General features: G+C 51.2%; 1 protein-coding gene across 3 annotated transcripts; it reads right to left on the reverse strand.

The window, feature by feature from the left end:
* Positions 1-2476: 2476 nt before the first annotated feature.
* On the reverse strand, positions 2477-26794 carry FBXO31 (F-box protein 31). Of its 3 annotated transcripts, none has more exons than XM_050978942.1 (10): positions 26366-26794; positions 19111-19182; positions 17293-17379; positions 13789-13865; positions 12251-12418; positions 11501-11575; positions 10084-10193; positions 9288-9441; positions 8366-8727; positions 2477-7147 (listed from the first exon to the last, which is right to left on the reverse strand). In XM_050978942.1, exons 1-10 carry the CDS (start codon positions 26742-26744, stop codon positions 6925-6927), a joined length of 1707 nt encoding a protein of 568 aa, XP_050834899.1. In that variant the 5' UTR covers positions 26745-26794; the 3' UTR covers positions 2477-6924. The 3 variants fall into 3 exon arrangements, with proteins under 3 accessions (XP_050834899.1, XP_018770242.1, XP_050834900.1); XM_018914697.3 differs by lacking the exon at positions 26366-26794 and adding an exon at positions 19260-19508; XM_050978943.1 differs by lacking the exon at positions 17293-17379 and having other exon boundaries at positions 26366-26793.
* Positions 26795-26799: the final 5 nt, after the last annotated feature.

Genomic DNA, 26799 nt, shown 5'->3' on the forward strand with positions numbered 1-26799 from the left:
CCCTGCAGGGCAGAGCCACCACCCCGGCTGGGGGCCGAGCAGGGCTCCGGGGAAGCCCCGAGGGATCGGGTCCCGCTGCCGAGGTCGCATTCCCGGGGCGGGTCAGCCCGTCCCCGCAGAGCTTCGCAGCGCCGCGGAGGAAGAAACAGGCTGTGCCCGGAGGCCTGGCTGTGCAATTAGAGAAAACAAAGAGGGAGAAGGGAATTGTGTCAGCAGGGGCCGGGATACAGCTCCTGCTTCCTGGCTCCCTGCCGCGGCTTTTTCCCACCGCTTGTTTTGGAGAGGAGGTTTCCCCTGCAGTTGCCCCCCCGGCAGGCAGCGCCCAGCACAGGGATATTTTGGCACCTTCACCCTAAAAAAAAAGCAGCAGCCAGGATGTGGTCATGGGTGAAACAAGCACAATGTCCATGTGGGAATCTTTGGGAAAGGCCCCAAGCAAAGCCAAGTTTTCCCTTCACAGCAAAAACGCTTGGAAAGTTGCACAAGTAATATCCAAGCCTTTGCTTTTCCAGAGCGGCAGAAAATTAAATTTCCATGTTATTTATCCAAGAACTCCTAAATGGAGCAGATCCTCCCAGCTCATCACTCACCAGCATCCCCTGGCTTGGTTCGAATTAGCAGGAGCAGGCAGGGGCTGAGCCAGGCAGGTGACAGAGCTCAGGATCCTGGGAGAGCTGGAAAATCACCCCGACAGGCTGGGAGTAGGGCTGGGATCAGGGCACTGGAGCAGGGAACGAGGGGACATGGGCTCTGAGGGCTCAGGGGTGCTGCAAGCCAGGACTGAGGGACAGGGGACACACCAGGCTGCCGGGACTGCAGCTCTGCCTGGGCAGCCCTGGTGTCCCAGGGCAGGAATAATCTGGGTTCCTGGAGGTGAGGAGAGGGATGACAAGGTGACAGAAAGCCCCAGGGAGAAGTGACCCATGGAGGAAAACGCTTCCAAGAGAGGTAAGATATGAAGGGAGAGAGGGAGGGGAGGGAATTTGGGGTTGTCCCCCAGGTACTGGAGATGGGATGATGGGAACTGGTTCACTTGGGATCAGCTGGAGAGGGGTGGGATGTGGGACAATGGATTGGGGCAGGAGCAGGGAAGGAGAGGCCGAGTGCCACAGAGGTGCCCCAGGGGTGCCAAGTCCCACAGGTACCTCCAGGAGTCCTGGTTTCAGCAGGTGGCCTCACCCAAGAGCCTCGGGGTGCAACATTTCACACGTCTGTGTGGCTCACAGTCCCACGAGAGTCCACGTGGATCCTGATCCCACGAGTGTCCATGTCCACATGGATCCTGGTCCCATAAGTGTCAGCATCCATTTGATCCTCATCTCTCGAGTGTCCATGTTGATCTCGGTCCCACGAGTGTCGGTGTCCACGTGGATCCCCATCCCACTCGCGTCCGTGTCCATTCCGATCCCAATCTCACGAGTGGCCGTGTCCGGTCTCCAGGCGCCCCCTGGCGGACACGGCGCGGTCCAGCCTCGCCCGGCAGCGGCTGCTCGGGGAGAACCCCTCGGGATGGATCCCATGGGACTGAATCCCTCGGGATGGATCCCACAGGACTGAATCCCAAGGCATTGAACCCCAGAGGATAGAACCCTGCAAGACTGAACCCCACAGGAACAAATTCCACAGGACTGAACCCCTCGGGATTGACCCCACGGGGGCTCTGGAGGGACGAGGTGACATTAAACCAGGAGCCAGGAGCAGAGCCCAGCACTCACAGAGGTGAAGGACAGCTGGGTCATGGCATGGGGCAAGGATTAGGAGTTTGTGCCTGAACCTGGGGAGTTCAGAGCTCCACGGCCAGGGTTTGTTCTCAAAAACAATCAGCTGCCAAGGAACTTACCAGCAAAACTGGGCTGCAAAACTCAAAGCACGACATTCCCTCCAGGAAAGGCAGGACAGGACCTGCAGCAGGAGGAGGAAAAGCTCCTTAGTGGCAGCTGAGCTCATGCCACAAGTTCTCCCGTTTCCACAGAGTCCCTTGGAAAAGCAGTGCAGAGCTGGAGTGGGTGTGAATTTGAAGTGCAGGAAACAGACAACTCTCAGTCTGATCCCACAGAGAAGGGGCTGACACCATCACCTCCCCCTCCTCACCCCTCGGGCTGGTTTGGTGCCAGCTGATCCCTTTCAGACCAAGTGGAAGGAAGAAGGGGAAAAAAATATCCAGGATTACCTCAGGCTTCCTTTCAGGAAGGGCAGGAGGCTCTGTCAGTGCTCAGGGTGCCTCTTCTGCCACCCCAATCTGCTGGGGGAGAGAGCCAGGCACCCCAGGAGGAGAGGACAGAAAACAGGGACAAGAATTGGGATTTCACAGCATGAGGTGTGGGATGTGTGTCTGACATCTTCAGAACTGCTCACCCAGTGCCCAAACAAGGGAGAAGGATTTCCTATCCCACGCTGAAGAGGCAGCTGCACATCAGGAGGGTGGAACTGGCCCAACTTGGGACAAAGGGAAAAAAAAAAAGGAAGCAAACAGAACTAAGTTCACAAAACTTTGCTTTTTATTATTTGAAATTGGAAAAGGCTCCTTGGGTAACAATGATCAGGTGTAAAAGTAACACACAGGGCTTGCTCAGCTTTCCAAAACCTGCAGTGACATAGGTTTGATTTTATACATCCCATTCCTCTCAAAGCCACCAAGAAAAGAACAGGCAAAACCCCAGCCCTTGGACAGGTGAGGTGGTTAAAATGCAATTTATCCTCTTCCACATGGATATTTGTGGTGGTGGATGTCCAATGGTTTCCCCCCACTGCCCTCTGTACAAAGCAGGGATTTAAGTTTCACCTTCATTTTTAATACTTTTACAGAGACTTATCCACACTCAAAACCTACAGGAAATGCCCAGATTAATCCATCAGTGTCATGTTAAAGTGGTGAGTGCAAAATACACATGGGAAGGGGGAAGGGGGAGTAATCAATGACAAAACAAAAGTGCAGATTGCTTTAATTAAGCTAATGAACACAGTCGAGCCAAGTGCTCTTTGCCTCAGAAGTTCCAAGGACTGCAATCCAAACAAAAACCAGAACCACACATTTCAGTTCAGCACCCAAAGGTCAGTGGCACGCACAGTCTGGTACCTCTCTCTTCCACTGCACATCCCAAATAATTCCCTGTCCCACTGGGAAGGGCAGCAGGAGCCTTTGAACAGCACGGAGGATTAGTGGCCACGTGAGCAGCCAGCTACAAGACAGAGTTAACACATTATCATTCCCTAAACTAGCAAGTTGAGCCTAAACAACCCATTTCCACACAACACCCAACACTCCCATCAAGTTCCACTAGGTTTAAATTAATAAAAAGCAAGAAAAAGTCATCCTTGTTGAAAAGTGAACACGGAGCCAGCTGTGGTTTGGGCTTCTCCTGGGAGCTGACACCTTCAGGCACGTTTGCACAGAATTCCCTTTTTCCCCAGCACACATTTCCTAAGGAGCTGCCCTCCCACTGCTGCTGTCCCATCCCAGGGCAGCTGTAGCAGCTCCACCATGGAGCTGACACCAAACTCACAAACAATTCCATCCTTTTTCCTCCTCCTCCTCAGTAAACTCCAGCCTGACAAAGCCCGTGGAGGGCAGTGAGTCCCCCACAGCCACCACACCGAGCACAGCACCTTCACAGCTCAAACCAGGCCAACCAAGGCAAACAGTGGAGCTTTGATCTTCCTGTTTCCCAGCTGGCCAATCCATGTGTTCTGACAACACAGGCAGCAGGATGGAGGAGCAGAACCCATCCCCAGCACACGAACCAGACACTTGTCCCCAAGCTGTCCCCAAGCCAGAACTCAGCCCCAGGTCTTGCAGAGGCCACTGGGGCTCTGCAACCTCCCTGCCAAGGCTTTGCTTAATCCAAAAGGCTCCTGCCAAGAGTATTCCTACCCCTGACAAGTTGTTTTTAAATCCTCACCAGCACTTTCCACCCATCTGGGCTGAAGAAACCCAGCCAATTGTCCCCAAGATTTCCTGCAGAGCCACAAGGACGGGGAGACGTCGGCAGCAGAGATTTCTCACCATCTGCAGGGCCCAGCACACATTATTCCTGTCAACAGCTCTCACCAAGATCCCAGGGGCTGCAAAACTGGGATCTGGGGAAGCAGAGGGGACTGCAGAGCTGTGCAGGGCTGGTACAGCCTGTACCCAGCACAGCAAAGCCCCGGCCTGGCAGCACTGGGAAAGCAGGAGCATCCCCCCCACCATGGGGGAGCTCCAAACTGCCTCCTCCTAATCTGTCTCCCCTTTCCCAAAGGTTCCAGAGCTGGGAGTTTTAACTCCATGTTATCCTGCCTCGCTCTGGAAGCAGTGACAGAGCCATGCACAAAGGAACACGCACAGGAGCATCCCAGCGTTCCCAAATCCATCTGCACTGGATGCTTTCCTCAGCTTTCCTCACCCTCAGCCAAACCAGAGGGAATTCTTCTGAAATGCCACAAAAGCCTGCCAGCCTTGGAGCAGCAGAAGGTGAGAAAAGGCATCAGAGGAATATTAATACAAAATTTGCTATTTCCTTTGCTCCAGACAGAATGAAGCCAGGGGGACAAGCAGTTTTCCCTTTAATCAGGAATTATCCTGACATTTTGAGGCCAGCCAGGTGAGTTATAAATAAAAAGATGCCACTACAGGGGCAAGGCAGAGCTGGGAAAATTCTCACAGAGCATCAGCCTCCACCAAAGCCCTTCTCTCCAGCCAGCCAAGCAGGTTTGGCCATCAGGAGACCCTTGGCACTGCCATGGAAAGGTTCAGGAGAGCAGATGCACAACCTGTGCCAACAACAAACAGGTGACACCTTGCCCAGGTGACAAAGGACAGAGGCTACAGACAGGTCAGTACCTGGGAGAGAGACTCAAGCCTCAGGTACCTGCAGGGCAATCAATGCAATCTGGATTTTAATCTCCATTTTAAAAATCTCAATTGCAATTTAAAAGCAAAAATTATCAAGTCAGTTGAGTAAAACTTCAGGATTTTTTTTTTTTTGGTGGGGATATTGAAGTGGGGAAGAATCTGCAATCAGAGCTACAGATGCAGCTGAAGAGCAGCTGGTTTTAGGGACAGACAATGGGAACAGCTGCCCAAGGGGACATCTCCCATCCCTTTGGGCTGTCAGGGAGAACACAAGGCAGAACTGCAGCAGCCTAACAGCACATTCCAAGGTAAAGAGACCACTGAGATCCCAAAGAAAGTCCTAATCATAAAATCATTTAGGCTGGAAAAGATCTCTGAGATGGAGCCCAACCATTAACCCAGCACTGAACACCCCCAGCTGTCCCAGAAACCTGCACCAAGCTGGAAACCTCTGCCTGCAGCCCAGGCAGGAGCTCTGCACAGAGCTCAGCAGCTGCAGCACAAGGCTCAGATGCCCCATTTCAGCTCCAGGTGCCCTCTCTGCCCACTCAAGGCACAGAGAGCAGCCCCTCCCTCTCTCCCACACTGAGGCAAGGCTTGCCACTCCTCACAAAGCTGCAGGAAACAAAGCAAAAAGTGCCCTACATCACCTTGAAATTCCCAGAGGTTTGGAGAGCTCTATCCAGGCAGACAGGAATTAATGCTGTGAGTGACATGAGCTGCTGCTGGAGCCTGGCCTCTCACACAGCTGAGGGAACACGTGAGAGCCAGAAATGGCAAAAAGCCATTGTGAGAGTGAGAATAAAAGCTGCTCACAGGCACTGGAACCAGGCAGGGACAGAAATTTCTCCACAGAAGGGGCCTGAAACCTCCCAGCACAGGTCCAGACCCATTTGCAGACCTAAAACTGCAGAGCTGTAACAGCAGGGGTTTGTTAGAGACTGATCTGGGGAGGAGAGAAGGGACCTGGAGTTTGTCATCACAGCCAGAGGGCAGCTCCAACAAAGGGCTGAGTTAGTGCTGATGGTTTCCAGCACAAATCACAGCCTGGAGATGAGCACTGGCCAGGATTTTCCTGCACAGCTACAGGGAATCTGCTCCCCTGCCTGCAGCACACAGTTCCCACTGGAGCTCAGATCTGCCACAAAACCATCTGGGATCAAACAAGTGCAACTAGAAAGGGAAAGAAGGGTTCTGTGAGAGGGGCAGCAGCACCCACCACTGCAGGAGCCACAGAGTACAAGGACAACCCCTTGTCACCCTGCACTCTGAAGGGCAAATCTGAGCAGGAATGGCAGCCCTGGGATCACACAGGACCAGTGGCACCTTGGGCTGCCCAGCTGGAGCCTACTGGGCTCATCTCACAGCTGGGCTTCTTTTGGCTCCTTCCTGTGCCCTTTCAGACCCACTCTACAAGAGAAAACCTTTCAGGTACAAACCAGTCTGAACACATCAGAGCTTCTGCAGTTTACACCCATCTCCAGCTCCACAACCAGCTCCTGCAAGGAGAAAAAAATCATCCCTTGTCTCAGAAGGACAGGCTTGGAGCTCCAGGGACAGAACTTCCATCAAGCTCCAGAAGCCAGGCCAATGCTGCACACACTCATCTGCAGGGGGGATCCTGCCCTGGCTGAGGGAATTCTCCAGAGGAAACCACACACTGCAATTAGCAAGGATGCAAGTATCACACCAGCCTCTCCTGGCAGTGCTGCATCCACAAAAAGGTTCTGCAGAGGAGGATGTGCTTTGTCACTGCCTGTTCCTCTGTCCAGCTCTGACCAGAAGTCGGTTTTTTCCCAATACATTCCTTTTTTGCACTAAGGAAGGTCTGTTCCCTCCTCTGCAGGATCCTTCCACTCTCCAAAGCACAGCCTGGGAAACAAGGACTGCTGGGAAGCAGCGTGGAGTGGCACAGAGGAAAGGGCAGTCAGGGATGGCTGAAGTGGGATGTGTGTACATTTGGGGTAAAAAGGCTTTATTCAAAGTGCATGCTTCTATCCAGAGGTACCGAGAGCGAGGATCCCCGGCCAGCCCGGCTGGGCAGCACAGCAGCCTTGGCCACCCCGAGCCCTGTCCTTCACCACAAACACCCATCAAGTAGCCAGGGACTGAATGTTCTTGAGCATCTCATCAAAGGCCTCCCTGGAGGGTGCCTGGGCATTCTGGAAGGAGACCTTGATGCGGCTGTAGAGGCTGAAGGATTTCAGCTCCAGCCAGATGAAGCCGAAGCGGTCGTCGTCGAACAGGACAAACACCCCTGGTGTCCTCTCGGGGCTGGTGAAGCCGTGGCCAGCAATGAGGCCTGTCCCGTAAAAACTGCCAGGGGATGAGCACAAAACAGGTGTGAGAACAGCCAGGATCACCCAGTGTTTAGTTAAAAATCAGCACAAAACTCTGGTGAAGGCGCTCTGACAGAAGAGCGAGATTTACATTTGGTTTTGCTGTTAACACAAGGAACTCCCCGTAGCTGTTTGCAAGTTCCTGCTTTGGGTTATCCTAACTAGGATCTGCACACCAAAGCTGGGTTTTTCAGTAGTTCAGCCCCCAAACCCATCTGAGATTAACTTGAGCACTCAAGGATCAGCACAGGTTCAATCCTCCCAGGCATGTTGAGAGTGAGCAGAGAGGCAAAATTCAATGAAGAGAAAAATCTAAAAAGCAGAAAAATCTACCAGGACCTGAGGAGGAATAAAGGTCAGTCAAAGCTCTGAGCAAGCAGCAGGTGGAGCAGGGCTTTATCCAAACACAACTGAGCTGTGACAGCAGGAGCCTTCTGGGATTAACCAGCTCTGGGTAGGTTTTTCCATGAGCACAGATGTTTGGCTGAAGGTCACCTGTCTAAGCCTCAGCTTTTGGGCTCTTTTTCCACACTTCATTTAGTGTGCTGCTTCACCAACTCCAGCTCCCATTCAGCACAGCTCTCTGCATGCCTGCACCTCCTGCTTGGGGTGCTCAGCACCTGCCAGGGCTGCCCCCAGGCACCAGAGGCCAGGGAAAGGTGGGAGAGAGCACTGTGTTCCCACAGCCAAGGAACATGAATGACACACATGGGAATAGGAAGCAGCTTGAACAGTTCTAAATATATGAGCTGAGCAGCTCAGGGACATAAAACACACCAAAAAAAAGGGGGGGTGTGTGGAATTCAGGAGAGGTGCCAGCTTCTGAAGTAAATCTAGCAAGGAAGTGGGATGGCAGATGACAGCGTGGTGAGAGAGGGAACAAACCAAAGCTTGGGAAATTGGGCAGCAGAGGCAGGAACCAGAGATGGTGGATTCCACATCCCTGGAAATGTTCAAGGTCAGGCTGGACAGGGCTTGGAGCCACCTGGTCTAGTGGAAGGTGTCTCTGCCCCTGGCAGGGCTGGAAATAAATGGGATTTTAGGTCCCTTTCAATCCAAACCATTCTGGGATTCTGTGAAATCTGAGCCCAAGGGGCTAAGAGATCCACAGGCAGGTAAAGGGCACACAAATACAGGACCTTAAAGATTTCCCCTTCCCTTTCAAAAATGAATCAGCCACAAAAGCACTGGTTACCAGACTCGGCAGGTCCGGGGGTAATCCTCATTCCTCGATATCACTCCCATGGGCAGCACGAAGGGCTGGGAAGCTGGGGCCTTGTCCTGGGTCCTCCCCTCTGCCCCAGCTGCAGTCTCTTCCCCCTCAGCACCTTCTCCTCCCAGGGGGCTGGCAGGCTGGGAGGCAGCCTGCTGGGAATGCTCCTCCTCCTCCTGCCTCTGCTCCCGCTCCTGCTCCTCCCGCCGGACCTGCTCCTGCACCTCCAGCACGATTCGGGAGAGCTCGCTGAAGTCACGCAGGGTCTCGATGTCAGGCAGCTGCAGGGGATGTGCCAGGTCTATCTCCACAGTCTGCTGTCCAGCTGGGATGTTGGGATCTCCCTAGGGACAGCAAGGAACAGCACGGCTGCAGACACCAGTGCTACAGAGCCACCACCTGAGCTTGTTAATAGCTCACCCTGTTCTACAGTCAACAAGCTGGCAATAAAAAAAAAAACCCTGCTTGGACCTTTTTTGCCATCTCTGTTTTCCCCTTCCCAGAATCAGAATTTTAAATCAAAAGCTGTACTTGCAAAGGTGAAAGAAAGTCAAAGCTGCAGCTGCAGAATCCCTCCCTGCAGGGAGGAAAGGAGCTCCCCTGCCTGACTTCAGTGAAGAGCTGCCAACATTTGGTAACTGCTCCTCACACACACACAGGGGATCTCCAGTGACCTGCTACCAGCTGCTCACAGAAACAGCTGGAAGGGAGAGGAAAGGAAGGGAGAGCCAGGAGCAACTCTGCAGGGCGGGTCCCTGGTCACTGTGTGTGTGCTGAGATTCATCCAGTGCCACCAATCCCCAGGGGGAACAGGGTTTGGGCCAGCTCCGAAACAGAAACCTCTCTTGCACATCCACTGAGAACACCTTCACAAAGCACTTGAGAGACAGGAAAATGCACTCACAGTGATCTTGGTGCCCTTGGCTTTCTTCCCATGGAAGCTCAGCATGACAATCTCCAGCCCGTGGCTCCCATAGGTGCCTTTGAAGAGGCCAGGCTGGATGAGGTCCTCGGGGCTGCTGGGGGGGAGGTAGATGCGCCGGTACGTCAGGCAGTTGCTGTGCAAGAGAAAAACATCACACAAGTCAGGGAGAAAACCCTCCCCAGCAGCAGTGTGTTTGCATTCTGCTCCTCCAGCAGCTTGGGGATGTTGTCAAGACAGCAGGATCTGTGTTTGCAGCAAGCTCAGGATTTGCTTTAGAGCTCTGCAAGCATTTCCTCCCTCCCTGTGCTGCTCTCCCCAACATCCTCGTGAGCACACCAGGAGATTCCTGCAGCAAGGAAACTTCCTCAGCCCTTGAGATTCCCAGAGAACCTGAGAGTGAAGCATATTTAAACATCTGCTACAGATGGCTGCTAATAGAAGCTTGGAGAGCTGGTTAAAACCCCCAGTTTCTCAGGAACTCTCTAATTTCTGCACTACAGAGCACACTGACTAATATGGATAATAACCAGACACTCCTTGAGATCACAGGTATTTACTCTGCCTTCAAATTAAACAGAGTTAAATGACTCAAAAGCACCTTAGTGTGCATAGTTATTGTGTAGAACTTGGAATCCTATTCCTACTGTTGCCATTCCACCTCATCTCCCTGTACAGCTGGGAAGCACTGCAGAGACACAACATTCCTCTGGCTGTGAAACCCCATCTTGGGGAAAAATGCTCCAGAGTGTGCTTGGGAATTTGCAGCAGCCCTTACTCATATTGGCTGGTGTAGATGAACTTCATCAGGATGAGCTCCTGCATGTGTTCATGGAAAATGTCTTCCAGAGTCCGACCCCACTCCTCCCTCAGCCACGTCCGGAATTCCTGCAGCACCAGGAGAGAAGGGGGAGGATGAGGTCACTTCAGTGATGTGCCCCAGGATGGCTTCAGTGCGTGACTCTGTGACAGCACCTTTCACTGGCAGAGCCACAGACAGGGCACATCCTCTGCCAAGGACAGGGAAACGTGGCTGGATTTGGGAACAAGCACGTGTTGGCTTGGAAAGATGCTGAACAAAGAGTGATTATGGTGATCACACAATGAACAGGCTCCCCTTCAAATCAATCCCAGGTAGAAGCATAAACCTCCTCAGAATAAAGGCATGAGCATGGCCTGTCACTGCAAAGTAGCTCATCTACTTTCTCTCCCAGTAACTCATTTGTGTGCCCACAAGCTGACTCCTCTGCCCTGTCCTGACATGCTCAACATAAAAGAAAAAAGCTTTTGAAAAGCACTGAGGGTTTAGGAGGTTAAATCCTGCTGATTTAATACTGATGCATCTAAATCCAAAGGGTGCTTTGAAAGCATCTCCTGAAGTACCCCAACTGCAGCTCTGACAAGTTAATACCCTGCCATGAGTTGGTGTGATAACAGCTTACACTGAGATAGCAGCCTGCCAAGTGATATTCCAAACCTGCCTCCTTTATCTTCCCAAGCCAGATCCTCCAATTTCCATAAAGCCACGCACACTTAACGTGGTGCTTTGAAAGTATTAAAGCATTTCTCATCTGCTCCAGCAGCAGAAAACACTTAACTAAACCTTTCACCCAGCTGTTTCCCATTAGCAGACAGACATTTTACAGCATTCCTCAGAAAGCAGCTGAAACATCAGATTTGTCACGTGGAACCAGCTGGAAGCAAACAGCAGTACCTGGCACAGGTATTCATCCTGCCATTTATACCTGCATTTAAACACAGCTATTTCAGTCAGGAATCTGCCTTGCTGGGTAGACCTGACACACACAGGAGAAACAACCAAATGCTGCCTTTAATCTCTCGAGCAAGGCGTGCAGTGGGAAGGTGCCTCGCTGACCAGCAGGAATCCAAGTGCAGCTGGTGCTCACTGTGTTTGAAAGATCTTAATTATACAGACAGCAGTGGCTCTGAGATCAGAGCCTGGAGTGCTGCTGATGGCCAAGATGTGCTGCTGACCCTCCCTGGACAGGTCTGCTACCAAACAGGAGGAAGGTGCTGGGGCTCAAAGAGCACTTTGACACAAAACTGCCTGAAACAGGGAATGAGCCCAAAGCTCCCAGCCTGGGGGTTCATACCTGCCCAATCACACAGAAATCAGAAGGGCAGCAGCTGAGATCTGATCTCAGGAAGGGGACACACACAGTGTGAGCACTCACCTCCTGCCTGCCCCCTGACATCCGGTGGTGATCTGTCTGGTTGCACTTGGTGGAGAACTCGTCCTTCTTTACAATCTGTAGTTACCAGGGAGGAGAATTGAACAGGTTACACACCTGTCTAGAGATGCTTGGGATGATGTAGCTAAGACTGCTCCCAGTAAATGCTTGGTAAAACAAACATTACTGGATTTACTACAACAGAGAAATCGTTCACTGCTACCCGGTGCAGCAGCTACAGAACAGAGAAATAAAAGCAATAAAACCTCAATGCACTCTAATGAAAGTAAATAGTTTTAAGCTGCTTCCCTATTTCAGCTTCCTCCTTTAAAGAAAATCTGTCAGGAAGCTTTTCAAAGCATCCAATGGATGCTGCATCCTCTTCTCCAGGTCTCACCCTGGAGAGAGCTGCAGAACAGGTCTGTGTCTGCCTGGGCACACTCAGCAGCTGCCCAAGGCTAGCTTACACATCCTCTCCCCAGCCTGTGCACATCCTGGTGCTCCCAGCCCAACAGAAAGCAGCACAACAGCCTGGCTGTGCCACTGCCAGGGAACAAATTCAGAGCAGGGAACAGCCCACACAACTTGTCAGACACATAATGAGTGTAAAGCTGCTGCCCACACACACAGCAGGGTGGTGAAAGCCATATCTCTGAAATAAAATCCTCCCAGCTTCCTGATGGACCCATTTCCAGAGCCAAAGTGCACACACAGGGCTGAGGGAGGCAGAGGGAGGGAGGCAGAGCAGCTCACCTGGATGTGGCCATTATGAGGTCCCTTGTGGCCATACATGCACTCCACCGTGGCACATTTCCTCTCCATGAGGTGGATCCTGAAGAGGGGCTTGAATCTCATGGGATCATCCACATGAGGGTCATGAGGGGGCAGGTACATCCAGCCAATGATGAACAAACCATCCACCTGCAGAGGGACAAGACACAGAGCCCAGGGGATCAGCTCTGCAGGAATCCTTAGGAGTCTCTCTGAGGCCTCTCGTGGCCCAGGAGCTGCAGAACAGTTTGCTGCATTCCCAAACAGCTTTCCAGCCATTAACCCAGACCATATGCACTCCCAGGGTGAGGAGGGTTTCTTTACAAGGCTTCCTGCACCACTGGAAAAAGCTCAGGCCTTTATTGCTGCAAATGACTTGCCTGGAGTGCAGGATCCACAGGGAAAGACCACACAGCAAGTCAGGCTCTAATTGGTTTGAGAGCTCCTGCTGGCAGATATTCTGCTTCCCATGACTAGCCCTGCTTTTTGGATGAGGAGTTACTTGGTTTCATTACTCAGAGAACACAGGAAGCAACTCTCCTCTACTGAGAGGCACAAGGGGCAGCCCCCTTCCTGCTCACCTACCAGAATCCTTTCCCTCTGGGCCTGCAATTCCAGGGGCAGGATATTCTCCAAAGAGAGAGACCTGAGACAAAGTCTTTATAAGGTCACAGGGGAAGCACTGATGCAGCTGGATGCCCTCTTACACCAGCTGATGCAACAGAATCTTGCAAAACCCAAAGGCCTGGTGATTTGTTCTGCTTCAGGCTGGCAGTTGGTGAACCCTGGTGCAGAGAACAAGGCTCCAGGCAAACTCCTGGCTCAGCTCTCACAGTTCAGAGTCAAATGTTGTTCATTAACTGCTCTCCCAGCAGCACCACAGCTGCCAGGCTCCACAGATCTTGCACCAGTGTCACTCCACACCTGATGCACGAGTCCTAGGGCTGGGGTCAAGGTTTGCCAACCACACAACTGCAAAGCCCTTTGCAAAAGCTTCAGCTGCAGGCAAAGAAAATGAAGTAAATGAAGAGATTCCTGTGCCAGCCCCTGGAATATCAGTGCCAAACTCTAAATCAAGCCTTTCCCTCAAACACTGATCATGTTTTCCACCTGCTCTTGGGGCTATTTGGTGTGGAGCTGAAATATAAAAACCGTCTGGAGAAAGGTGGTGGTGATGATGAGAGTCCCAGAACCATTCAGGCTAGAAAAGAGCTCCAGGACCATGGAGTCCAGCCTGTGAGCAATCCCCACCCACAGCAATGAGTGCCACATGCACTCCAGGGATGGGATTCCTCCCTGAGCAGCCCCCTCCTGTGTTTAACTTTCTTGTGAAAGGTTAGGCATCAGGAGGAATTCTAAGAGAAACCAGGAGAGAAGCACAGAGCACCCTCTGCACCCAAATCACCCACTCAAGGGCTGACTGTTCAGACTGTTTAGTGGCCTGGGAATGACTGGCAGGTGTGGAAAGTGTAAAAAGCAGCTCCCAGCCCCAAGAGCCCTGGGATGAGGCCCTGACTCACCACCACGTTGAGCAGTCCCCCGTAGGGCCCGATGTCCGGCTGCCACAGTCCCAGGATGTGCCGGTAGCGGTGCAGCACTGGAGAACAGGAGACACTCTGTGAGCACATCCAGCCCAGAAATGGCATTTGGGGAATGAAATCCCTGCTGCCAGGCTGCACACAGCACCCACAACTGCATTCACTCAGGAAAAGTGAGGGTGTGCAAGCTGAGCCCTCCCCCAAGCTCACATACATTTATGTTCTTTATTCCTGGCCCTGTGGAAGGGCAGAACCACCTACCTCAGCAGGAATTCCCAAAAAACTTTTGCAACACAGGCCCATTAATGCAAACCACACAATATAACCAGAGCTAAAAACAAATAAAAGCATCTGCTGCCTCCAGTTACCAAAAATGCACTCAATGCTTCACACTGCAAAGCAAAGGAAAATCAGGAAGGGCAGGAAGGCAGGAAGGAACAGGGAAATTGGAGGATTTTGAAAGCATTTCATTGCCTTGTGTGGACAAACTTGGCTCCAGAGTTAAGCAACCTTAGAAACAGCCACTGGGAGCACAGGCAAAGCACATGGATCACTCCAGCTTGGGAATCTGGTGGTGTGGCCACATCAGTCATGGCCTTAAAAATTCTACAGAAGCAGCTACACCTCAGCAATGCCCAAAAGCTGCTTCCAAAACCCACTCAAAATCTTCTCTAGCAGTTGAGGCTTCCCTGTTTCTCGTCTGAGAGCCAGCTGTCCATCCAATCCCACCTAAATAGGGGAATATTTTCAGCAAGCAGGAAAAAAGGGCTTTTACAGAATGATCTTAAACCTCCTGTGGTGAGGAAAGCTTAGAGATGGGACCCACCTCCAGTCCTTACACAGCCATTCCTCCTGTCCATCTAGTTCCCTTTTGTCCATCTGGTTTCCTCACAGGACCAGTAACCTTCACAAGAAGGGATTTTGGGCAGGAGAAGCAGCGTGCACATTGTTTGCACAAAGGTATTTCACTGATATTTCACATGTGCATGGCCAACTCAGAAGCCACAGCAACTCATTGTAACCTCCAGGACTGGCTTGAATAACAGGGTTGGGTTTGCATTAATTTAAAAGAAGAATTGTGTTTCAGTGCAGCTGCTCCAGCAGCTTTGTTGCATTAATTACTTCAGACAGCAAGAACTGCAGGAGTGGTTTTATTCCACCCAAAGCAAGAACTTCCACAGGAGTTAGGATGGCAGGGAGGGATGTCCAGAGCTGCTGCCAACTGGCCTGGAGGAGCCTTCTTCCTGGGCAGTAAACAATTTCAAACTGGCCTGGTTTCACCAGGGAACCAAGTGCAGCACAAACAACACTAAGGCAAGCAGGCAAAGCCCATTCCCAGCTCAGTAATTACACATTAATTAATGGCATGAGCTGCTCCACCCACCACACTCTGCCTGCCACAGAGCTGATAAAACCCAGCCTTTTTTAATGCACTATTATTTTTCAGGACAGAAAACTAAGCTATCCCAGGGGGATGAAGATGTCCCTCCTAGCCCAGCTCCTGTTAGGAGCAATTTCAGAAACAGAGCTGAGTTCTGAACACAGGAGGCTAAAAAAAAAATGCCATTCACTTCCAGAACTTACTGGGGAAATGCTGGTGCTTGGCCAAAGGCCCAAACAAGTCTCAAAACACAGCTCAGTTTTCAGGCCTGGGCTGTCTCTGAGCTCCAGCAAAACAGCAGCTAATATTAATTGCAGGAAAACCTGATGAATTCCAGCTCTGGCTCCTCCTGGTAGGAGACAGGATGGATCTGGCAGCTGTTTCCCTTCCTGCTCCTCGAAAGAAAACAGCACTTGGGTCTTTCTCCAAGCTTTTCCACTGCCTGTGCTCAGTCCTGGAAAAGCCTCTTGCCTACCCAAATTTCTGAGTCCACATCCTGCCAAATGGAGCAAAACCACATCCACTGGCTGCTCCAGGAGAGCCTTCACCCAGGCTGGATATCCCCCACACTCCACGAGCAGCTCTGCACACCCTCCAGATGGGAAGGGGGCTTGAATCCAGCTGGGAATGACCTTGGGAAAGCAAGGAATGCCAAAAGGCTGCCTGGGGCATGTCCTGACCAGGAAAGACCAAATCCACTGCAATTCCCCCAGATTCCTGGGATGCAGGAAGGTCTCTAGAAGCAAAAAGAGCTGGAGCAATGAAAGCAGTGCCCTGGTTGGTGACACCTGACCTGCTCGTGGGAAGAGCTCAGAGTAATCCAGGTGAGCTTAAACTCCTGGGGGTTTAATCCAGGTGAGTTTAAACCCCTGGGGAAAGTGATCTGAGCTCACCTGGCTGACCCTGCATGAACAGGAAACCAGGGAAGAGTTCCATGGAGAATCCTGACAGCACAGGAGGGGGAAAAGGGGAAATGGGCCATTGCATCTTAAACCTCATGGGCTCAGAATCACAGAATAATTTAGGCTGGAAAAGACCTCTAAGATCACCAAGTCCAACCATCCAAGCTTTTCCCCAAGAGAAAACGGGCACATCAGAAATTTGGGACTGCAACTAAAGAAATAACAATGGAAGGAACAGCACTAAATGCCATTTAAGTTTGGAGCAAACATCCAGCCTCCAAAGGAATCCATCTTGCAGCTTGGATTTGCTTCTCCTTCCCATCCAGCTCCAGAACAGGCATCCCAGGTTGCCAGACCCCAAACTTTGTCCCAATTCCTGCTGCTGGTCTGTCCTGGACTCACACTAAAGCCACCACCTCCCCTGCATGGCCCCTGCTGGGTTGCTTCCCCCAGCACAGGGAATTCTGCAGCATCCACTCACTGATTAATGTGTGTGAAAAACTCCATTCCCAAGCAGTGGGTTAGGAACTGGAGTCTGCCAAACTCTGCAGACCCAAAGGAGCATCAGAGACAGCTCAACACCCCCTCTAAATAAACACCAAACAGTCCTGGCTTCCTTAATTGATGTAAACTAATCAGTTCTTCCCCCTCAATTCCTGCTGAACTAAACTCCAAGGGTTGAACTATTCCTCCCTCAACACAACACAAGGAGGGGAAAAAAGGTTATCCACAGTGAGGAAGGCAAATCACAATGTTTAAAACATTAGCAGAATGTTTCCTAGAGACAGAGATGGTGCTTAAAGGGATTGAGTGTGGAGGGAGGGAATCACTATGGGAACACTCAGCATTTTCCACTGGAAAGGGCTGTGGATTTCACTGTGGCTCACAAAGCTCTTGGCCAGTCCAGAGGGAGGCCTCACCTGGGTATCTGAATTCTCTCCTCAAAGAAAGGAGCAATTCCCAAGGGGCAGAGTGAGTGAGAGATGCTCCAAGAAGCACCCCAAGAAAACCCAGCACCCCTCAGGGCCCGCCCTGCTGTCGCTGCCACCCCGCAGGGTCCCAGCGCTCCTGTGGCACACTCCAGCCACCCCTGGTGGCACGTCCCTGCTGTCCCAGGGTCAGCCCAGTGCTTTGCCCCAAGGCAGGGCACAGTCCATGCAGCAGCCTGGCGTGCTGGGTGCAGCAGCAGCAGCGGGTACGTACGGCAGGTGTAAACATCTCTGTACTCCATGTGCTCGTAGTCGGGCAGGATTCTCATGAACCGCCCCGACTTCACCCGGGGGTTTATACCTGAACAGACAGAGCAGGGTGAGTGCCAGCCAACTCTGCCCCACTGGCACCAGCACACACCTCCATGGGGCTGCACCAACCACACAGGCAAGTCCAGCTCTCTCCTGACTCTGCTTCCAGTTGTTCCTGTCAGCCTCAGTCTCACTGGGCAGGATGTCTCACACAGAGCTGTTCCAGGTTCCCACAGACATTATTTACAAATGGCACCCAGGGAACTCCAAGTGGAATCAAAGTCCTTCCTCAAACTCTGCACTGCTGCCTCAAGAAGACCAAGTCACTCCATGGGCCTTGGATTAGTTCTGCTTTCAGGCACTTGAGCTCAGTTCCCATTTTTCCCCAGCATTTCTCACAGAAACACATTCAGGGAATGCAGTAATCCCAAATTAACTCCTCTGCAATTAAAGAGGTTTGTGGGACAGTGGAAAAAATGGGGTGACACCAGCAGGAAACTGCTCCTGGCACAGGGCAAAGTGCAGAGTCTGAGCAGAGGAGCTGAGATGGAGCATGCTGAAAGCCAGGAACAGCTTCCAAGCATTCCCACTCTGGAGTTACCATCCCTGCCTGGGATTGCTGGGTGGGTACAAACACAGAAGGACAAGAAAAGCCACCTCAGGGGTGTGACCCTTTGCTAATGGATGCCATGGATTTGAAAACTACTCATGGAAACTTATGTGTGAGACAGATTTAATGCAGGTTATTAAATAAATAACCTGATTACACTCTGGAAAGCTGGAAACAGTGGGAATGTTTAGGAAAATATCCCAGAGGCTCACCCTCTCCTCAGCCTCCCTGCCCACAGCCACAGCTGGGAGACACTGGGCTGGAGAGTCACCACTGTGCTGAGCCAGTAAGGCCATTTTCACCCACAACTCGTGCACAAAAAGCACTAAATATCACTTTAGTATCTCTGAACCATGGAAGATATGTAGTGAGAAGGACTACAGGTGATGAAGAGGTGTTGTGCCACTTTAAAAATGGCAATGAAGAGCCAAGATCTGACCTGGTATGTGCTGTGTGGCTGTCACCACACCAAGATATGGGATTAAATGGGAATTAAGGGAGGCCTCAAGGGTTAATGGGACTCCTTTGGGGACAGCTGTGAGCTGGCTCAGCATCACTCAGCCCTCCCAGGCAGGAAAATGAGCAGTTCCATCCCTAGTGTAGTGAAACAGGGAAAGAGAGATATTAGTGATGAAATAATTTTCCTGTGGATGCTCAGCAAGTCTATGAAAGAGGGGATTAAAGCCCTTCTACCTCTTCTTCTTCCCAGCTTTAAGATCAATGGGTCATTGCTATTTAAGGGTTCTAAAGGGTCCCACACCCACAGACATTCCCAAAACACACAGACACCTCCTGCCAGGCTCTCTTCCTTCAGGGAATGCTCATCCCTTTCCCACTCTCCTACTGCAATTTCCTTTCACTGAGATCAAGGCTTAGAAAAAACTACTTGTTAATTCTTTAGCAAGATCTGAAAATGGCAAAACAGGATGAAAAACCCTCCATAAACTTCATTTAAAAATGAAATTCCATCCTCTTTTCCCAGCAAAGGACTGGGAGGCACAGAAATCCCAACTCCTGGTATTAAATAAAGCTCCAAACATGTCAACTTCCCAATGAAACCCCTTCAAGTCAGTCTGAACAACTTCTGCCATCAAAGTTTAATAAATATTCATCATTTCTGTGCTCTCAAAACTGGTACTAAGCAAGATTTGGATTGGATTTATCACTTACGTTTGGCGTAAACATCTCGACAGGACACTCCTGTGATCTCCAGCTTCCTCAGGTTCTCACACACTCCATATTCTGCAACAACACAGCAAAAAAGGGTCACCTCTGGCACAAAAAGGTTTGGAGCCTTGACATCAATACTGAGATCTGACCTGTGCTTTCCTGAAGCTGCCAAAGCAGACCAAGAATCTGATTTTTGCTTTAAAAACCGGACGCGATTCCGTTGCAGATTCAAAGACATTTCACAAGCAATGCCTGCAACAAACACACCATAAGGCACAAACACAGCCAGCCAAGTGCCAGCTGCTCACATCTCAGCCAGGAGGAGTGTGAAATGTGGGAGACATCCCCATTCCAGCTGGGACTGTGTGCCTGCTCCCAGCAAACCACCGCTGTGTGCAGCAATTATCTTCCCTCACTGAGGTACCCGAGAGGGAAAACTGCTTATTAGGATCCTGAAGGAAAGGTCACAGGCTGGAAAAAGAATGAAGCACAGACATAAAACAGGCCCCAGCATGTACAAATATGGTTACACTGAAAGCAGATCAGATTGAGACAGGGCTGCTGTGCAGTCAGATGCCTTTGATGGCTTCCAGAGCCCCCTGAAAACAAAGGGAGTTGGAGATCTGGGAGCAGCTTTGAAGCAGAAAATGAGATTCTATTCTTTCATTTTCAGGAAGTCAATGTCAAACTTCTAAGAAACTTAAAAAACAAAAAGGCAAGTACTAATGTCTCTATGGCAGGAATTCTCAGAAGAGCAGAGGGAGGAGATGAGAGGAGGGAGATCCCAAAAAATCAGCAGTGACAATGCCACCCTGCTGCAGTGACCCCGACAGAGCTGAGTACAGAGAAGTGCCCTGCTTGACATCAAAGACATGAACAGCACAGATCAAACAGCACCTTTCCTCAGCAGCACAAACACCTGCCAGATATTTGACACAAAACTGTATCTCTGCAAACCCTCATCAAGCCATTAAATACCAAATTTATCCTCAGCTGAGCATCCTTGAATCAACAACTGTGGCTGTGAAGCACCACCTAATGCTGGAAACCTGCTGCAGGAGAGAACTCAGGTCTCAAATATGAGAAAAGCAAGAGTTTCCCTGAATTAATTCAGCCTCCTCCTCTCTATAAATGCAAGCAAAGGATGAGAGAGGTTTCCTGGCAGCCTGTCTCCAGGGAACACACATCCTGCACACCCTGGCTAAGCAGCAAGGGTGAGGGGGGCACAGGGCACCACAAACACACTGCCCCTCATCAAAAAATGCCAAGGGCAGTGGCAGAATTCCTGCTGACCTGTAGGCAAAGGCAGAGGAAGCTCTGAGGGCTCACAGCCCCAAGGTGGGCTGGGGAAGCTCAATGAGCAGAGCTGAGCTCACAGGAAGAACAGCCCAGCACAAAAAAAGCATTCAGGGCTGGGGCTCTGCCAGCTGAGTGCTGCAGAGCCGTGGAACCACAGCTCCAGGGGAGCCTGGCAATGCAGAGCCACCCTGGCAGAGCCCTCCAGGCTTCCCAGCCCCCCTGCACATGAGAGAGTGAGGGGTAAACACACCCAAGGGATGTAAACACATCCAAGGCACGCAGGAACAGTGTGGAACGTCCCCAGCTGACTGGAAAGTCCTTGGAAAAGGGCAGGAACAGCAGGGCTTGGGAGCAGGCAGCTCTTGGGCACCTGATCAAAACTCACCTGGCCCCAGGGATGCCTCAGGGTTTGGCTTTTCTATTTCTCACACTCTGTGCTGCTTTAGTGTGTGGGGCTGGGTTCCCATCAGGGCATGGTGAGCTCTGTGCACAGAGCAGGGAGACAAAACAATTCCTGCTCCAGCTGGGCACCAAGGACAAATGAGCCAAATCTCAGCCCAGGAGCACAAACCCCGTGGGCTGGAGAGAGAAAAACAAGGCTGGGACTGCCTGGGCTAAAGCTGGGCTGGGACAATGAACTGCAAGGTGGGAATGGAGCAGAGCTGATCCCAGGGAGAGACCCCGGGAGCGCTCGGGCATTTTGGGGACATTTTGGGTCATCCTGGGTTCATTTTGGGGCCATTTTGGGTCATCTTGGGTTCATTCTGGGACCATTTTGGTTCATCTTGGGCTCATCCCTGGCTGGGCTCTTGTGCTGCCCAGGGTGGATCCATTGAGGAGATCCTTCCAATTAATCCCTGCTTTATTCTGTAGCTCTGCCCAGCCTTCCCAAGGCATCACCAGGACAGGTGAGACGAGCCCTGGGCGCTGCAGGCAGGGAAGGGATTTGTACTGCCTGGCAAAGGGAGGAGACACCTGGAGGATCCTTCCCAAATGGAATCTCCAACAGGACCAAGAGTGACATTCCCTCCTCCCACAGTTCCCCAAAGCCTTCTCCCTAATCCATAAATCCCTCAAGTGAGTGCCATGGGAGATCCACCAGCAGCAGTTTCCTCCAAATAACAGGCTGGGAAGGGACTTGATGCCACAGCTTCATGCAAGGGCCCCTGACAACCTGCAGTGAAATTTTATGAAAGCCAAACTGTTATTCAAGTGCTTGTAATTCCAATCTCACCTGGAAAGATTCAAATAAGCTCCTTTAAATAATACAAAAATTGAGGATTTCTATATTGCTACACATTATTTTTCACTATATATCCAAAAGAGTATTATTAAAAAAAAAATCTCATCCCAATGTGCTTTAAGACTCATTTTATAACTAATTCTTATCCTGTTTTGGTCAGCAAACAGTTACACAGAGTGAAAATGCCACAGTGATGGCTGAGCTCCATAAGTGCATTACTGCATCTCTTCTGACCCAGCTGCTCACACCAGCATGGCCATTTTATGGGAAAAAAAATCAATCTTTTGGCTCACAGTGCCTAAAAAAAACCCCTCCAAATATCATAAGCAAGAAAGGCCATCTCCTTTTAACCCAGAAGTCATGAGGGACATAAATTAACAGCAAGTAGGGCTTCAAGATAATGAGAGAAAAATAAATCTGGTAAGGTTTTCTTTACAGAGAACAGAAATCCCTTTCCAAGAAAGCTCTGAAGGGCTCCAGCTTCCTGGAAAATTCCACTTCAGTGCAATTAAATCTATTTTAAGGAAATGTATCTCAGTGCAAGAGCTCACTGAGTTAAGTATATTTATTTTAAGGAGTTAATAGTTACCAAATTCACACCCTTGGAAAATGGCTACTTAATCCTGCTTCCAAAGCAAGGATGGAAATTGGTTTCCAGGTTCCCACTGACCAGCTGGAAAGGCTGCTGGTTCAGGAGGAGTGCTGATCTCCCAAACACAGGGACATGCTGCTGTTTCCATGGTCACATGCACGGGATTTTAAGGACTTGGAAAAGCAGTCTCCATTCGGTAGGAGCTGCACCAACACTTCTGCAAGTGGCATTTACCCCTGCCCTGCTCCCAGCACTCCCAGGCCTCACATTCCCTGCTCCTCCCCAAGAGAAGCTGTGTCCCCTTCACCCTGCAAGGACTAGTCTGGAGTTTAAAAACAAGCCAGGCTCTTCCATCCCAGGTTGGGAACAGCCCCTGTGCTCACATCAAAGCCCAATTCCTGCTTTTCTGCTGCCTTTCCCAGCACAGCAACCCCAGGGAGCTGCTGGAAGCTGCATGTGCACATCCACAATTCTGAGGAAATGAGGATGTCTGGCAGAGCTTGATTCCCATCCCCATTACTGAACTTCCACTGTGTCCTGGCTAATCAAATCTTCCAATTATCCCTGGAAAAATGCACGTTCACAAGGCTGGACATAGACCAGAGAGGATAAAAACTCACAGGATTATTCCAGATACCACAAAAATGGGGGATTCTCAGGTTAGCAGCTCTGAAGTACCAGAAGGACAAATCTGGAATTGGCTTCTTTTCCAAAGGTTAAGCAGCCACAATAAAACACACCCAGTCCTCTCCCAAACACTTCTTCCAGAGGAAGGCCTGGGGCTACCATCAAGGAACAGGAGATTTGATCTGCAATAAGTGCACCCATTTGTGGAAACCCTAAAGCTAAGGAGGGGCAGCTTCAGCTGCAGACAGGTCTGAGACTCTCTGAAGGGTGGCTGAGAGCACTGAGCACCTGCCTGGGCAGTGAGAACAGCCAAGCACTGCCAAGCTGGGGTTTAAAAGCCAGCAAAGGTCATCAGAGATGAAGAAAAGCCTCAGACTAACACACCACACAATGTTTCCACATTACACCAAGGGAGGCTGGAGCCTTGTGGCTCATGAAAGCCACCTTCACCAGGGCACAGCTCTGCAAGACATGGGTCCTGCTGTGGCAGCATTTGTGCATCGAACTCCAGCACGGACGCCTTGCAGTCTTTCAAGAGCTGAACCCCACCCAAAATTCTCCTCATTGAGAGTACAAACCACATTTCCCACCCTTCTTTCCACACAACCTGAAGGTCACACACTTCAGCACCTTGGCTGACATTTTCCAGCAGGTCCAAAAGCTGCTGGAGGTTGTTTTCACAAACAAAAGCCTTTTCTTCCAAAGCTCTAGAACTGGTTATTCTGCATTGCTGTCTGTTCCAGGTGTTCTGCTGCACTTGCCCTGTTCTGGTAAAAGTTGAAAGAAATGAAAGATTAAAAATGGACTATGAGGTGTTAATCAAGGTAGGTCAGGCCACCAGCCAGGGTGACACGAGCTTTAATTCTGCTCCTGCTGCAGAGATCAGCAATCTCCTATTTATAGAAAACATGGAAGTGACTGCAACCCTCCCCTTTGCCAAGGAAACAATCCAGAGACATTGTTTATCCCAAACAGTTGCAATGATAAAAGGACAACAGCTCTGCCAGTGTCACACAATTCCCCCTGCTTCATCCCAGGGCTCCACCAGCAGCAAAAGCCACTCCACTTTCAGGCAGACAAGTGCTCTGGACACTTGGAATAATCACAGCATGTTTTCAGACCAATCTACAGCTGGGCTGGCCCAGGGCAGGGCAGAGCACAACATCAACACGGCAAGGACTGAGGGCTCCATCCAACTTGGGGCACAGCCAGGCTGCTCCTGTCCAAGGGGAAGGGAAAAAATGGCCAAAACAAAGCCCTGCAACAACAGCTTCTCCCAGAGAAGCTTCTCTCTGTTCTGATTATTTCAGGATTCTTTCCTGCCTCTGCACTGCTGTGCACTCCTAAAAACAGAAGTGGTTTTGCACATGCAGCTGACAGCAAGATGAAGTTTCCCAGTTACTCCTGGAACATCGTGCTGGGTTCGGATGATCCTTGTGGATCCCTTCCAACTCAGGATATTCTGTGATTCCATGATCATCAGGAGGCTTCAGAGTGAATAAACCAGCAAGGCACACGTGCTCTTGTTCTGTTTTTAGGACATGCAGCCTCACAACAAGGCTCAGGCAGACACAAACACACAGACTCAAACACTGAGCTCAGAGGGGAATTGGTTTTGGAAAACATCACAAAAAACAATGACATTTTATGTTTGACTACCACACAGTCACCAGTGTGTGGCTGTGCAGAAACACAGCACAGGATATTTTAAGTTTTAAATGTGTATTTATTTACCAACACCTGATGTTTACCTATAAAATAATGCTCATTTTTATCCTCATGTGTACAACCATTCAAAGTTACATTCCTACCTCAGCAGAGAATGCAAAACACCACACACAGCTGAGAAGTCCAGCTGAGGAACTGCTTGGAAAACCAGAGCTGTTAAAAGGTTCAGAATGAGTTTCACCATGGCCAGGAACTGCCCCTTATCTGTTCAGCACAGCTTGGGTACCTGCCTTTGGAACAGGATCCTCCTCAGCCACAGCAGCAGCCACCAAAGCACTCTGACACTGCTTGGAATGGATATGTTGGGAAACTGGAGAAATTACATGCAAAGAGAATCAAAATTTGGTTTATACACCTCTCACCTGCCTAAGGGCCATAGACAAAAGTGTTGTCTTGATACCTTCCCTTCCTGTCCAGGTTAGCTTTAGCTATAAAAATTCCACTGTTTCCTTCATTTCCTTAAATTTCAGCTGAGCTTTATCCATTGGAAAGAAAATCCACAGAGCAGACATGAATTTGTTAAATAAATGTAAATCCCCATCAGACCTAATTCAGTAGGTCTTTTTTACAAGCCAACCTAGCCTAGAGTTAGAAGTGACATAAATTTCTATATACACGTTTTGCCAGGATCATAACCTATTAAAATAATTAATCAGTGAAGTTTTGCAAATCATTCATCAAACACATGAATCTCCACATCACTAGAGAAGTATAAGGAAAGGATTAACCCCATTTCATTAGCCTGTCTCCCAAAGCCAGTGTTAAATTATTGGGGCAATGCTGAACTATGGAATAATGCTTTGGTTTACATTTTCCAGGTGCAGCCTTTGTGCTGTCCAAAGGTTCTTGGATAGTGCTGATAAGGCACAAATTCATTCCAGCAAGGTTTCAGCCATTCCACCAGATCCCACTGCAGGCAGCCACTGACATTCCCAAATCTCTCATCCCAGTGCCCTCACTGCTATTAAAAACAGAAAGCAAACAGGAAAATACACATGACTTCATGTGCTGGCAGCAGGAGCCCCCGGCAGGATGGCAGCGCTTGGAGAGAGGATGAGCACAGCAAGGCAGACCTTGGGAGGTGGGACACGACTGAAATAACAAACAGAGGACACAGAGCCACAGTGGTGGAAGGAGGAGGATGAGCAGTAAGGAGGGAGAACCGCAGCCTCACGGAGGAACAAACACCTCCCAGGCCTTCACATTACTGCAGCACAGCATCCCGGCACCAGAGCATTCCTGGAAAACGCACACCCGAACCTGGATGTGTACACACTGGCTCTGTACTTCCCCAAAGGATGCCCCTACCCAGGGCCGGCCTCCTCCAGACCCAGCTCCCGGTGTTTCCCCCGTGGCTCCAGGAATCCCAAGGTCCCCCCTTTCCTCCCCGGTGCAGGAGCTGAGCATTCCCAATCCTCGGGATTCCCCAAGGCCATGCTACATGGAGGCATCACCTCCCATCCCATTCCTCGGGGGACACCCCCAGCTCGATGTCCTGTGTCTCAGTCAAGTGCCACCACCAAGGGCCCGTGTCCCAGGGGACCCAAGACGCGCCCAGGTCTCCTCCCCACACACGTGGAGCCCTGCGAGCCACGGCCACACATTCCGCACCCCAAATCTGCGTTCTGCCCTGCACCTCCAGGCCCCAGCCCTTCAGGAGCCGCAGCCCATCCCCTCGGGCACCCTCGGAGCGCTCCCGCACCCTCACGGCCGCTGCCGCGCTCCCCCCGCAGCCCCGGGCCGAGCGGCCCTCGGGCGGGCGGTACCTTCGCGGCAGCGCCGCCGCCAGATCGTGTCGGTGCTGAGGATGCGGCGGAAGGTGGTGCAGACTCGGGCCAGGCTGGGTAGGTCGGTACCGGGCAGGGAGCCGAAGATTTGCACCAGGAGCTCCGGGGGCAGCTCCAACAAGGACAGCGGGGCCCGCCCGGCCGGGCCGGCCTCGACAGAAGGCGGCAGGGGCCGCCCGCCCTCAATGCGTTCTGCGGCTTCATCGTCCTCCGTGACGCCCCCACCTCCCGCTTCCTCGGGGTCCGTATCGGTGTCGGGCTCGCTGTCGGCGGCGCCGCGGCGTTGCTCCCTGGCGGCGCCGCGCCGGCGGCAGCCGCGGGCGGGCCCCACGCCGCACAACCGGGCACACACGGCCATGGCCGCCGCCGCTCTGACCGCGGCTCCGGGCCGCGCCACCGTGCCGGCCGCCGGC

Source organism: Serinus canaria, chromosome 11, assembly GCF_022539315.1.
Source record: "Serinus canaria isolate serCan28SL12 chromosome 11, serCan2020, whole genome shotgun sequence".
NCBI classification, from domain to species: domain Eukaryota; kingdom Metazoa; phylum Chordata; class Aves; order Passeriformes; family Fringillidae; genus Serinus; species Serinus canaria.